The 14071-nt window shown below is 37.9% G+C and overlaps 1 protein-coding gene across 5 annotated transcripts in view; it reads left to right on the top strand.

Annotated features, from left to right (window-relative positions):
* The first annotated feature begins 280 nt into the window (after positions 1-280).
* The window catches only part of LOC143286811 (mediator of RNA polymerase II transcription subunit 25-like), a 47660-nt gene continuing 33869 nt past the window's right edge, over positions 281-14071 (top strand). For 4 of the 5 annotated variants that reach the window (XM_076594614.1, XM_076594613.1, XM_076594610.1 and 1 more), the window contains exons 1-9: positions 281-580; positions 3776-3821; positions 4711-4835; positions 7245-7343; positions 8317-8437; positions 9119-9184; positions 9842-9941; positions 10628-10693; positions 11955-11993. In XM_076594614.1, coding sequence (XP_076450729.1) covers positions 468-580; positions 3776-3821; positions 4711-4835; positions 7245-7343; positions 8317-8437; positions 9119-9184; positions 9842-9941; positions 10628-10693; positions 11955-11993 — 775 coding nt within the window. In that variant the 5' untranslated portion in view covers positions 281-467. The remainder of the gene's footprint in view (positions 581-3775; positions 3822-4710; positions 4836-7244; positions 7344-8316; positions 8438-9118; positions 9185-9841; positions 9942-10627; positions 10694-11954; positions 11994-14071) is intronic. The other variant, XM_076594612.1, reaches the window with a different exon arrangement.

Genomic DNA, 14071 nt, shown 5'->3' with positions numbered 1-14071 from the left:
GCACGACGAACACGTTAAACTTTCGCGCTACTTATCAGTTGTCCGTTCTTTTTCTAAATACTCTTTCGGTTCTTTAACTTTAATGAATTCAAGCGCACTTTCAGTTTCAGCGGACAGAGTCGCCATGTTGCCTTATCCGGACGTCCCAAGGTGAAGGGGCTGAACATTTCACTGACTTCCGGTTTCCTAGTGAACAAGGTCATACTGGATTGGTGGAGTGGAGAAAGTGTCCGGAGGGTGACTCGGATAATTTATGCATACATACCCGGAAGTAGTTTGACAACAGGGAAGGCTTTCAAACAAGACAGCTGTGTAGTTCTTAACCAAACAAGAAGCAGCGATCAGATTTGTGATGTGTGGTGATTACATGTATTTGTATAGTTTCTCAAGTATTTCGTTGTTGTGCATTTCTGATATCGAAGGAAGGGACTTATTGAATTGCTGATTTGGTCAAAGCCCAAATCAAAATGGTCGTCGTTCCCTCTGAAGTTTACGAGGTTGTGCTGGTGGTCGAAGACACAGCGAATTTGGTTCCATACTTCGACATATTAATGAAATCGTACATCGTACCGACCCTTGAGTGAGTAATGTTACATTTCAGATGGACTGAATCGTTAATCGTCTCGTCTGTCACTGTCTCCCGTTTGTCATCTTGTTGTACTTGATGCTTGACTGACAACACGTTGGGAGAAGTAGCCAGCACGTAGGTTCAGCCTGCAGTGTCCCTTGGCCAGCTTAAGGCTGTTCACCTGGGTATCCCTGCATTGGAAGAGGTGGAGCACTGGTCGATCTGTGTCATAGATTTGCATGTTTTGCACGTGTCATTTTCTTGGGTAACCGGATAACTGAAGATAGGTCCAGTGAAAAGAAAGAAAGAAAAAAGACATACAGTTTATGATTACATGAACTTTTTTTTTCTGCTATACGTGTGTACTATCTCATCTGAGAACAATAAGTATTAGAAGGAAACACATATGATTCCATCGGTACTATTATTCCTGCCGACATATGATTTGATACAGATCTGTACAGATCCAGCTGGTCTGTTTATGTTCTGGGATAGGCTACATGTTTGGTGGTGTTTCCCAGAGACTATCCACATTGTGATGTCATTTCGTTAAGCTTTGTGCAGTTCTCCCCCATGGTAAAATCTGTGAAAAAAAATTATCATTAGCCATTAACAGTTGTCACACATCTTGCCCTATCATAACTCAGTTACTAGGTTTTCATCAGGTTTAGCTGCACTCATTTTACAACTCACAAGAATACAACAGCCAATATTGATTTGATTTTGACAATTCCACAAGTTCTTTTGCTATCCTTTGCAAAAACAGAGATGTGCACATTTTTGCTGTAAAGGAATGGATGCTGATAGACTTTACTTATAAAGTTATAAGCTCTAATTTGTCTAAATCTAAGTCTGCACTTTGTCACATTTCGGACCATCCTTCACTCATTTTAGTGTCTGCAATGCTGAAATCAACTTTTTAAAATTCTTTGAGAAACCTGGGTGCATATTTTGATTCAGCTCTGTCCATGCATGGCCATGTTATATTGTCAGTAATTTATGTAAAACTCAAATGTCCAGCAGAGTAAAATATGTACCATTTGACCGTATCTGACTGTTGAAGTTGAGCTTGAAGGAACCACTCAGCTTGTCTGCTCCTTGAGTCAAATTTCATACTGAAATTCATTACTGGCAGGTTTCTCTTCTGATTTGGTGTCACTCCTTGAGATGATCTTGAACAAATATTGCAAGAGATATTTTCAGAAAGTCACAGTAGAGGAAAAAGATCACATTGACACCTCCTTTGTCAGCTCATTGGTTATCTATCCTGTAAATCATCCAGTACTAAATTGGCATGTTAGCTTATCACCACTTTGAAAGATCCCTCCCTTCTGATTCTATCTTATGTCCTCACATTCCCATTCTTTCATGACTGCTGGAGAAGAGCTCCTTTGAGTCCCCAGTCTTTTTAAAGACATTTGTTCAAATGGCCTTTCAGTATCAAGCACGTTTTATCTAGAATTATCCTCCTCTGGATCATAGTCACTCACCAACTCTGTCCTTGAAAAGAAATATAAAATCCTACCTGTTCAATATTGTCTATAAATGTTACAAAGCATAGTCATCTGTCTCCTTCCCATTCTCACAGGGAATGTCTGTCTCCTTCCCACCCTCACACCCCTATACCCCATACCTCTCTTTTTTCCCCCTTCATCTCCTATGTGTTAAAGTCAAAGTGCAGTGTGTGTGTGTTTGGGTGTGTGTTTGTGTGAGTGTGTGTGTATTTGGGTGTGTGTGTGTCTGTGTGTGCTTTCTCTAAGTGTTGGCTCATATTTCCAGTTTATAGTATTGTATTGGTGGATATACTCATATAGTTAATGTGTTGTAGTTTTTTCCTCAGTACTCTTAGTTCTTAAAGTTGATATGCTGTTGTATGCCATTATCATTGTGATTATGTACATGTAGTTTACATTAGTGCTATTGTAATTGTATTTATGATATATGTTATATGAGGTACTTGAAACCCATTAGGGAGTTTGCTTCATATACGTACTCATTATTAATATTATTTTTATCAACTCATTCACAATTCAGCCCTAAGCTTGAGCAATGCCCTGGGGTCAAAATTTGTTTCATGAAATTGGAAATGGTGTTATAAAACTTATATGTTCCTACAAACATGTGTAAACCACAAACAAGGACTAAGGAGACTAATGACTTCTACAGTATTTCCAGCTGTGTCCCAACGTGTCAGTTGTGGGGAAAAATGGTCAATCTCAGTACATTTTCTTTGTTTTTTGCATCAGTATGACAGGGGAACCTGCAGAGGCTGTGAACTCCTATCGTTGAAACTTGAATGGGTTAATAATACCAAAGAAATTATTTAAATTAATCTTTTTGTGTGTGTGTTAGATTGAAATTTCTTAATCATGCCTCCCATAGTTGTTAATCAGACAGAATTAAGAAAAATGTGTGCTTTTTCTTTTTTTGTTTTTGTTTTTTCTGCCACACCTGAAAGTTTGAGACTGAGACTTGTACGAGGGAATAATTAAAAGGGCAGGAGTTTTGCTGGGTATGTTGTGTGTATTGTCAGTATATTGTATGTTTGTGTAGTTTTTATACTGCCTGAAAAGCTGAATCAAACAGATTGTTTCCTAGAGCAGAACATACATATAATATATATATGTTACACTTACAGAACTTTTAAATTCTTCTTTGGTTTGAATCACAGTTGCTTCTCCTTTTGATATCATCAGTTGAGTCCAACAATAAAAAGAACCATACTGGTCAAATACCCCACTCCCTACTCGACCCCCTTCCCATCTGCAGTCTCTTGGTTTTCTTGCCAGTTGGCTTGGCCTAGTTAGATGTCATTTTCTGGACATTTTGTGATGATAGTTTTACTTTTAGGGACTATGATGAGTATAATTTCCACTGAGCCAGTCACTACCTTTCATTAACATGGAACTTTTTTGTAAGGTTGTTCCCCAGTCTTAAACAGCTGCTGCTTGCTTGTGCTACTGTTAGGGATTGTCTGGGCACCTGACTACCAGGGATCACACACACTAATGTATTATTTTCAAGGACAAAGAAATGGTCATCTCTAATTTTGTTTATTACTTTAAAGCATCTGCTTGGCAGATGTGGTGTAGCGTATATGGATTTGTCCGAACGCAGTGACGCCTCCTTAAGCTACTGAAACTACTGAAACTTATTACTTTAAAAAGGACAGTAAATTTTAGTTGCCTTTTTGTTGTGCATTTGCAGGTACTTCAATAATGGTCCTCCAGATCCAATAGACTATGGTATTGATGTAAGTATTGGTACAAATTTCTAAGTCACTGTGACAGAATGAGATTGTGAGATAGAAAGAAAGTGTATGTGAACCTGTGTATTTGTGTGTTGGAGGAGGGGATGTTGTATGTGGTATGTGTATTACTGTGTAGCATGTGTGATGTGTTTCTGTCTATGATTCCGAGATAAAGGAAGAGACAGGTATGTACTTGCATATATGTGTGTGTGTGTGTGTGTGTGTGTGTGTGTGTGTGTGTGTGTGTGTGTGTGTATTATCATAATTATGTGTGTTAGGGGTGTGTGTGTGTGTGTGTGTGTGTTGTGATTATGATAATTGTGTACATAATGAAATGGATACATGTGTACACATGCTTATATGATATGATATTGATATTATATATTGATATTGATGTATAGATTAGTCACATGATCTCACAGTTACACCCCCCTATTCCCCCCAACCCCCCCCCCAAAAAAAAAAAAAACAATTAAAAACAAAACAAACTTACTTGACTGCATCTTTGTACATACAATACATTGAGTTATTTACATTAAATTTCTGATTTATTTTAGTTAGGTGTCTTCTGTACATTTGAAATCTTTGATAATCTTAGCCACTCACACATGTGTGCACACAAACTGACAAAAATACCATGTTCATGTGAATACGTGCAAAATTACAAGTAGAAGTTGTTGTTTTTTGTGTATTTTGTTAAAATAATTACTCTTACAAGTACAACTGAAAATTATTTTACAGAATTTAATGATTCATTATATATATATCTAGTGTGTTTGATAAATAACAAAACAAAATGTTTACACAAGTTACAGAACACTGTTAATGACTTATTTACTTTTTTTTTCTTTTAGCATTCTGTATTAATGATTAAAACTTATTGCATGTACAGTACCATTGCACCCTGTACAATGTGGTGACATTCCATGCTGGGGATGTTGCCCCCGCCCCTGCTGCTACCTGCACATTGCCGACCAATAGTATCCATGAGATCATCACACACCTGGAGAAACTGGAGTAAGTTTGGGCTGTATATATTCTCCCCTTGCTATGTTAGTTTGTAGCACCTATAATATAGCACTTGGTATTCATACTCACAGACTAATAGACAAAGGGTAGACAGTATAATACACAAAAATGTGTTCTCACAGACACTGATAGATATATAGACCCATTGATTGAAACATACCACACAGCCACACATGCATGCACACCTGTCCAATTCTTCATGGTTGTGCTAAACAACTCTCAAGTTATCTGAAAGTTCTATGTCAGCCTATGTACAGATGCACTAGTGCCTCAGTTAATCCCCTTCGTGTGTGTACACTGTCTAGTACACAGGTAGGAGATAAAATCAAGATCCTGTTAGTGTTATCCATGTCAGTGTTAGCTTGGTTATGGAAGCACAAGTAGTGAAGTACCACTGAAAACAAAGTATCTTAGTATGGCTGCCTAAATAAATGATGGAGTAACATTAATCATACACATGATAATTAATATGAGCAGTGTTTCTTGTTTCATCTTGCTACTCACTGCAAGTTTTTGATGCTTTGTTTTCAGTGTTTCTGCTGATGTTGGACAATTGAAATTTTTGAACTGCAGTTACAGTTGTTTGTATTGTATTATATTGTATTTTATCACAACAGATTTCTCTATTTGAAATTCAGGCTGCTCTCCCCAGGGAGAGCGAGTCGCTATACTACAGTGCCACCTATTTTTAAAAATTTTTTCCTGCGTGCAGTTTTATTTGTTTTTCCTATCGAAGTGGATTTTTCTACACAATTTTACCAGGAACAGCCCTTTTGTTGCTGTGGGTTTTACGTGCGCTGAGTGCATCTGTTTCGGAGAAGAAAGAGAGAAGCAGCTGCATTGAAAAGGTCTTCTGGTCTGACATTATACTAAACAAAATCAGGTTCAAATGACAGGCTTTCTGCCATATCAGTGGTTGACTTGTTCATTTCAAATTTGTATTTGCATCAATGATGGATGACCAAATGTTGATACCAAAAATGGATTTGAAGTTAGAGATTGGTCAAGGACAACCCCTTTGTTGCTGTGGAGCCTTGGTTTATCAACTCACCCCAAATACAAACAGCTATACTACCCCCAGACTTTGCCTAAAAGTTGAGTGATAGGAAAGGGAGAACAAACATTATTCTTTGTGTGTGTTGAACTTGACAGGTACTGATACTTCTTCTCTTCTTCTTTGTTTGTGGGCTGCAACACCCACGTTCACTCGTATGTACATGAGTGGGCTTTTACGTGTATGACCATTTTTACCCCGTTATGTAGGCAGCCATACTCTGTTTTCAGGGTGTACTGATACTTCTGACCACTCAGCTAACACGACTTATTATGATTGATATGGATACTTATACAGCACCTATCCTTGGTCGGAGACCAAGCTCTAAGTGCTTTACAAACACAGGGTCATTTGTATTTGTATTTCATTTTATCACAACAGATTTTTCTGTGTGAAATTCGGGCTGCTCTCCTCAGGGAGAGCGCGTCGCTATACTACAGCGCCACCCATTTTTTTGTATTTTTTCCTGCATGCAATTTTATTTGTTTTTCCTATCAACGTGGATTTTTCTACATAATTTTGCCAGGAACAACCCTTTTGTCGCCATGTGTTCTTTTACGTGCGCTAAGTGCATGCTGCACACGGGACCTCAGTTTATCGTCTCATCTGAATGACTAGCGTCCAGACCACCACTCAAGGTCTAGTGGAGGGGAAGAAAATATTAGCAGCTGAGCCGTGATTCGAACCAGTGCGCTCAGATTCTCTCGCTTTATAGGCGGACACGTTACCTCTAGGCTATCACTCCACATATCACAACAGGCTGCCTACCTGGGTAGAGCCGACTGACGGCTGCCGTTGGGCGCTCATCATTCATTTCCTGTGTCATTCAATCAGATTTCAGGCACGCACACATACACACTCAGACAAACATGTAACATATGATATTTTATGTGTATGACCGTTTTGTTTATTTACCCCACCATGTAGGAAGCCATACTCCATTTTCAGGGGCGTGCATGCTGGGTATGTTTTGTTTCCATAACCCACCAAACTCTTGACATGGATTACAGGATCTTTAACTTGCGTATTTGATCTTCTGCATGCGTATACACATGAAGGGGGTTCGGGCACTGGCAGGTCTGCACATATGTTGACCTGGGAGATCGGAAAAATCTCCACCCTTTACCCACCAGGCACCACCGAGATTCGAACCCCGGACCCTCAGATTGAAAGTCCAACGCTTTAACCATTCGGCTATTGCGCCTGAATATAATGGATATAAAAAGGACTGCTTGCATCTTGTCTCTCATCATTTTCACTGCAGATAGTGAAATTAGGACTGTGTATACTGATGTCATTCATTACCTGGCAGAATTGTCAATAAATCCTGTGACTGGTTGCAGGTTGGTTGGTGGGGCTGGACAGGCAAGCAGTCACATTGCTGAAGGCCTCAGTACTGCCCTGCAGGTCTTCGATGACTTCAAGAGGATTCGTCACCAAGGGTTTGTCAAGTTTTGATTCCCCTTGTTTGTGGTCTCATGATTGGGAAGTAACTTGGTCTGAGGGGGAATGATCAACAAATAGAAGAATTATAATGCTTCATTTTTAATTCTTATAGATTTCAATTAAAAAAATTTTTTTTTATGTTGAAGTCATGAGTGGTGTGTAAAATTGATATAAATGGAAGTTTTTGTTGGTTCATTCATTTAGTTTAATTTCTCTTCACTGTAGGCTGTAAGTGATAATAGGCAAGGGGAAGAGAGAAAAAAAAAAACCAACGGGGGAGAGGAAGTGGACTTTGCGTGCTTGTCAGTAAATAATGGTATGTGTGTGTTTGTGTTTCATTTCAGTTTTAATTCCGTCTCAAGCATTTTTTGAGCAGTTAGATTATTTAAAAAGAATGTAGAGAAAATGGATGTGCATGTGTGGTGTCTTTTGTCTTATTTTATCTTACATGATCAAGTTAGGACATGCTTTTACCTAATAGATCAGAAAGGCCTTCTCAGGATTGTAAAAGCCAGTGAAAAGAAATGAGCAGAAATTCTGGACAGAGTGAAAAACTCTTCTTGCAAGTATGATTAACAGAACATGATACTCATGTGTTGATGGACATTCTGTTAGAGCATTTTGTTTTGGTAAATGTTTTTTAAAATTTTTATTTATTTATTGGTGAGTCCTTGAAGATGGTATCTTTTCGTTCTTCGGAGATGCTTAGATATCCAAGTTTGCTTTGTTAGTTCTGTTCTACTTATTTTTTGTTTGTTTATCCTATTTTAGATTTTATTTTCTTATCATTTTTTTTATAGCAAAGATTGCTTCTCCTTCTTCTGCTTTTGTGGACTGCTACTCCCATGTTCGCTTGTACATATGTACAAGTGGGTGTTTTGGTAAATGACCATTTTTACCCTGCCATGGGGGCAACAGTACTCTGTATTTGGTGGTATAATCATCAATGAAATGTGTATTCTTTTACAGAGTGTCATCCACACGGCACTGTGTCTTGATCTGTAATTCCCCACCATACCACATGCATGCTGAAGAGAGCAGTGACTATAGTGGCTACAATAGTGAGCAGCTGGCCAGTATGATGGGGAAGGTGAGACGACTTACGTTATATGGATAATTTAATTTTTTTTTAAATTTTCAGAATACTAAAAAAATTTATGTCTTTTAGCAGATCTGATTGGTCAGTGAGATTACCAGTATAAAATATTTTAGAAAAAAAGATTTTTTTGAAAACTCATAAATAACTGAGCTCAAGGAACTTGTATAAGATACATTTATATTCTTACTGTAATTTGTTTGATGTGTCAAATTCATGCTCTTGCACAAAGGGTTTCTCAGTACTGTATCCTCATTTTTTTTTCTGGTAGTTTTTTAGCTGTTAAATTCTTTAACAGAATTGGGTGTATATGTGTTTTTGGTGGGTTTTGTAGATGAAAGTAGTAAGTAGTACTGATGGGGATATAGAGCATCCAGCTTCCTTTCCTGCCTCTGCTGTCCATTCCATCTTTCTACACACACACACAGGTACACATACCCACAAATGTTAAAAATCTGCTGGACACGCTATATTTACAGGTTTCATGCCTTTTTGAATAAAAAAATCCTTCATAAGTAATGAATATCTGACTATTTCTATAAGTAATGGTGTTACCTAGTTTGATAAGTATAAGAGATAGAGTAAAAAGGATCTTGGGGTTCCAGCATCACATTAAATGTACTGGCAGCAGGTATATTAAACAGGGATTTGATATTCTTTTTTGTTGTTTGACAGAGGGGGATTCACTTGTCCATCATTTCGCCCAAGAAGATCGCAGCGCTCCAGAAAATGTTTGATTCTGTGAGTAAATTTTACTTTGTTTATTCTTTTCTTTTTTTTCCTGATTAGTCAGTCAGTCTGTCCATTTCTCTGAATGGAATGCATTCAACTGAGGGTGTCTACAGCCTCAGCAGGCTTCCCAGTCATATTGATCCAAAAAGCTTTGAAAATATACTGCAATCGACTGAAAATGTAATAAATCAAAAATGTATTAACACACACAGTCATTCACACACATATTCTCAAATACCCACATGTACACAGTGTATTATTCACAGCATCACATCAAAAAAAAGAAAATGTCTGTCTGTACCTTTTTCAGAAGTTATTTACATGTTTGCTGGTTACTATGCGATGAATACTGTGGATGTGTACATGTGCACATATATACATGTATATGTGTGTCTGAAAGAGGCGTGATCATTTAAAGAGGATTTTGAAACATGTAGGTATTCTTTACAGCATGTAATGCATTTTGCAGGCTGGAATGGAGAAGTAAGGATGCTTGTGCATGTGTGCATGTTCTTGCATATATCTGAAAGAGACAGACTGGTTTTAAATGTTTGAGTATTGTAATTGCAAGCCAAATGTTTTGCATTCAGGAGTAAGAAGTGAGTGTGTGAGTTCATATGCGTGTGTATGCATGTGTGTGAAAAAGATGTACTGGATTGTTTGCAGGCTGGGGTGGTGGGAGAGGTGAACTACACAGGTCATCCACAGAAGGACTACACTACAGACCCTCGTCACATGGTTCTCCTTCATGGCTATCAGTTGCAAGGTAGGTGTAAGGGGCATTGTGCTCTGGTTTTGGTTTGGATGGTAGAGCGTGTGTCTGTGGGTTGCTGGGGACCATGTGGTGATGCTATGGTTCTACTGTAAAGAGATGGTGAACAGGTTGACTGGAAATGACTCAGGAGAGTGGTAGAAAGTATATGTGGGGATGGGAGGTCAGTGAGAAGACAGGACACTGAGAAGGTTGGTGGTGGGAAAGGTTTGGTTATCAGCTGGACAGTTTGCTTTACTTCATGGCCTGACACTTTCAGGTGCCATCTATGTAAGGATGAGTGATTTTTATGGTGGGGACAGAAAGTGAATGAGTGAGTAAGTGTTGATGTCATCAACTTCAACATAAGTGTGGATGAGTGTTGATGATGAGTGTGCTGTGTATGTTTGATTGTGTCTGCTTGAATATGAAAAGAGTGAGAGAAAAAAGTTTCTCAAGTGATCAGCTGTGCATTGATGGTACTCTTGGCTTTCTGTTCAGAATGTGCTTTTGTTGAGGGGCAAGGGATGCATACTTTTCATCAAAGTTTGTTTTTGCTCAGAAAATATGAACAGGTTACTTTGCTGGAAGAAAAAAAAAGCAGATTATTTGTTTGAAATTTGCATGATTGATTTGTGCTTTGAAATAGCATGGATTTTATGTTTTGTAATGCATGACTGTTGTATACATGTGCTGGTCAGAACGCTCACACAGCCCTGCATCAGAGGAAGATAAAGGGATGGACCCGAACAAAATGCCACACAACGGTAAATGACATTGCTTTTTATTTTTTTATTTATAATTTTATCTTTTATTCTTTTTGTACATTTTCATGATGAAACAAAAAGTCAAAAAAGAAAAATGCCACTCCTACACAAACATTTAACAGTTGTTTCGCATCAATATGAAAATCAAAATTTGGAATATAAAGGTGGTACTAAAAGAAATTGAAGGTGAGGGAGGCAGAGAAGAGGAAGGAGAAGAGAGAGAATGAGAGAGAGTTGGATGCCTTTGATTATTCTCATTCATATTTTTCAGTGGAAAACAGACAAAGATCATGAAAACATCAAAGACTGAATACAGTATGAGCAAAAGGAAATAAATATGAGGCAGTTTGATCACGTCAATTTAGGTTCATGTCATCAATCATGTAATGACAACAGAGTATTTCATTGAACCCTTGAGACAGAAAATATCCTTCAGTGTCATTGTGTTAGGCAAATAAACATTTTTGTCACTAAATATTTTATGAAACAATGTGTCATTTCAGTCTGAATATATTTATTATAGAACACTGACTTGGCAAACAATGTAGCTCACTGGTATATATTAAGAGAATAAAAAAAAAAATTGATTAGCTTCAAGAACGTGTGTTCGGAAATCAATGTACATAGTAAATTTTGAAACAGTTGCAATAACATTGATTTGTGAAAGTATGCAAATTGCAATACAGTTTGTATTAACTTACAAATCTAGGGTAATTAATATTGGAAAAAATGTTTTCATACCAAGGAGACCATACCCATCTTTTTTTTGGTTGGTTGGTTGTTTTTGTTTTTGCACTTTCATGAACCATTGTCCTATTTTTTTCTGATATTTTTTATCCAAAAAAAAAAAAAATCTATACCAAATATCTTGGCAGTTTGTGGAAAGAAGTGTAATGAGCACAAGCAGCCACAATTGAGTTAACTTTGAAAGTATAAGAGGCATTGAAATTTCGTACAGTAGACTTATGCAAGAGATCACATTCTTTCTCTTAATAACCAATGCCCATTTAACTCCTCTTGCATAAGTCTATTGTATGAAATTTCACCAGTAAAAGAAACAAGGCGATAGCTATTTTGCCTCAGTGTTTCACTTTCATTGATTAAGTTTTGAACTTTACTGTGTTTTACAGTTTTTGCTTTTAACAGTTATTCTTCCCAGGTGGGAACTCTTATGTCAGTTTGTGTGAGAATATCTTGATTTAGATGATCTGTTTTACTTTTTCATGGCAAACATTTAAGCCTTGTCATTTTATCTTTCTAGGTTTTCAGCATCAGTTTATGACTCATGCGTATAAACAAGGTGAGTCTATGTAATCACCCTGTTTTCCTTGTCTGTGTGTCTTCTCTCTGTGTGTGAGTCCATGTTAAACTTAACATTTGCATTTTCAGTGATGTACATTGCATAGGAACAAAACATGCGTAATTGGTAGGTATAAATCCTCCCTTCCAAACCACCTTTTTATGGTAATGATAAGCAGGTGAGAGATTAGAAATCATGGTAATTTTTTTGGGGGAAAAAAAAAGCTGAATAGAGCTTATGCCTTACTTCCAGTTTTGAACAAACTGAGTATTGTGACTGGCCATAGTCACAACATGACTCGCATGCTGATTGGGGTTCAATGAGATGGCAACATGGCCTTACGCAGATTCAGGTTCAGTGAGATGGCAACATGGTATAATATGACAATAACAGGAAAGGTTTCTAAATACAAAAGAATGGTCTTGTATACAGTGCTTATCAAATCAGGAACAGTTATTGATCTTGCACGCCTATGTCATAATGGAAAAAATTAAATAGTATGATAATTGTTCTTTCTATTTTCATCAGACTTGTTTTGGTCAAGTCATAAAGACTTTCAGGTCCAGATTTTCAAGGTCAAGGTCTTAATATTATGCAGTTACACTAAAAGATTCCTGTTGCAAAATGATTTGTTTTCTTTCTTTTTTTTCTGTTTCATAATTCCTGTGTTCATTTTAATGGTTAACATATCACGTGCAACTGGGTGCAACTCTTACGTCTGGGGACAGAAATCCATTTTCAGATTTTTACCAAAAAAAAGAACATAAGTTTTCTGAAGGGGGGAGGGGGAAAGTTGATGGGCCATTCTGTTTCATTTGCTGAAGACCTGTCAGAAACAGAAACAAAAGTGCTCCATTTGTAGAACCTATAGAGAGAAGACTTTGAGAATAGAGTGACTTGTCAGAGCACCTAAATCAGAGTCACAGGTATCCTAATGGTCAATTGAAGTGAAGCCTGCAGTTGTCAGAATGCTGACGATGACAGAAGGCAATCCCTACATGGCATGTGTTGATGTAACTGTGAAAGCAAATCATGCCCACACACACACACACACACACACACACACACACACACACATGCGTGTCCGCGCGCACAGATAAACATGTGCACTGATGCATAGAATCACCATCCCTGTCAAGCTTCTAGGGCGATTGGTACACTGGCTGACCCTCTTTGTTCATTCAGCAAAACTGCAAACATTTGCCCACTTCATGCACAAGTAACTTTGTAGCACTTGCAACAAGTTTGTAGCAATTGACCTCGCTGTCTTTTCTGCCTGTGATGCAACAACTTCATGCCGACAGTAATTTTATCTATTTAGATCTGGGATTTATAACCGAATTACTAAAGGCATACAAAATTGCACAGAAACAGTTGAATTGAACAGGCGTGTGCATGCAACATATACACACACAGCTGAATTGAATGTGCGTGCACACACACACACTTCAACACACGCATGCTTGTGCACGCACACACATGCACACAAGCGCACATGTACGGTTGCATTGAAAACAATACACATGTATGCAAACACACAGAGTGAAATTGAAAAGAAATTCTCTCTCTCTCTCTTAAAGAGTTGAAAACATATACACACACACATGCACGCACGCATGCATGCACATTCACACAGATTTACTTTTGAAGAGAATATTCATGCATGCACACACACATATCAGTCTAATATCATTATCTTAGATGAACAGATTATAAATAAATAAATGAACAAACACACACATACATACACACTCTCTCATTCACACACATACACACACACACACACACACACACACACACACACACACACACACACACACACACACACTTGCACACACACTAACATACTCACACACTCTCACACAGAGCTGAATAGATAATACACACACACACACTCTCTCTCTCTCTGTGTCTCTTTCTGACATACACAGAGTTGGAATGAACACACACACACACACACACACACACACACACACACACACACACACACACACACACACACACAAAAAGTTGTGTTGAAAGCCATGCACATACATGCACACATACAAATTTGCACTGTTTTTTCCAACCTCCCATCC

The sequence above is a fragment of the Babylonia areolata genome, chromosome 10 (genome assembly GCF_041734735.1).
Source record: "Babylonia areolata isolate BAREFJ2019XMU chromosome 10, ASM4173473v1, whole genome shotgun sequence".
Taxonomy (NCBI): Eukaryota; Metazoa; Mollusca; class Gastropoda; order Neogastropoda; family Buccinidae; genus Babylonia; species Babylonia areolata.
This window is presented reverse-complemented; position numbering and strand designations above follow the sequence as displayed.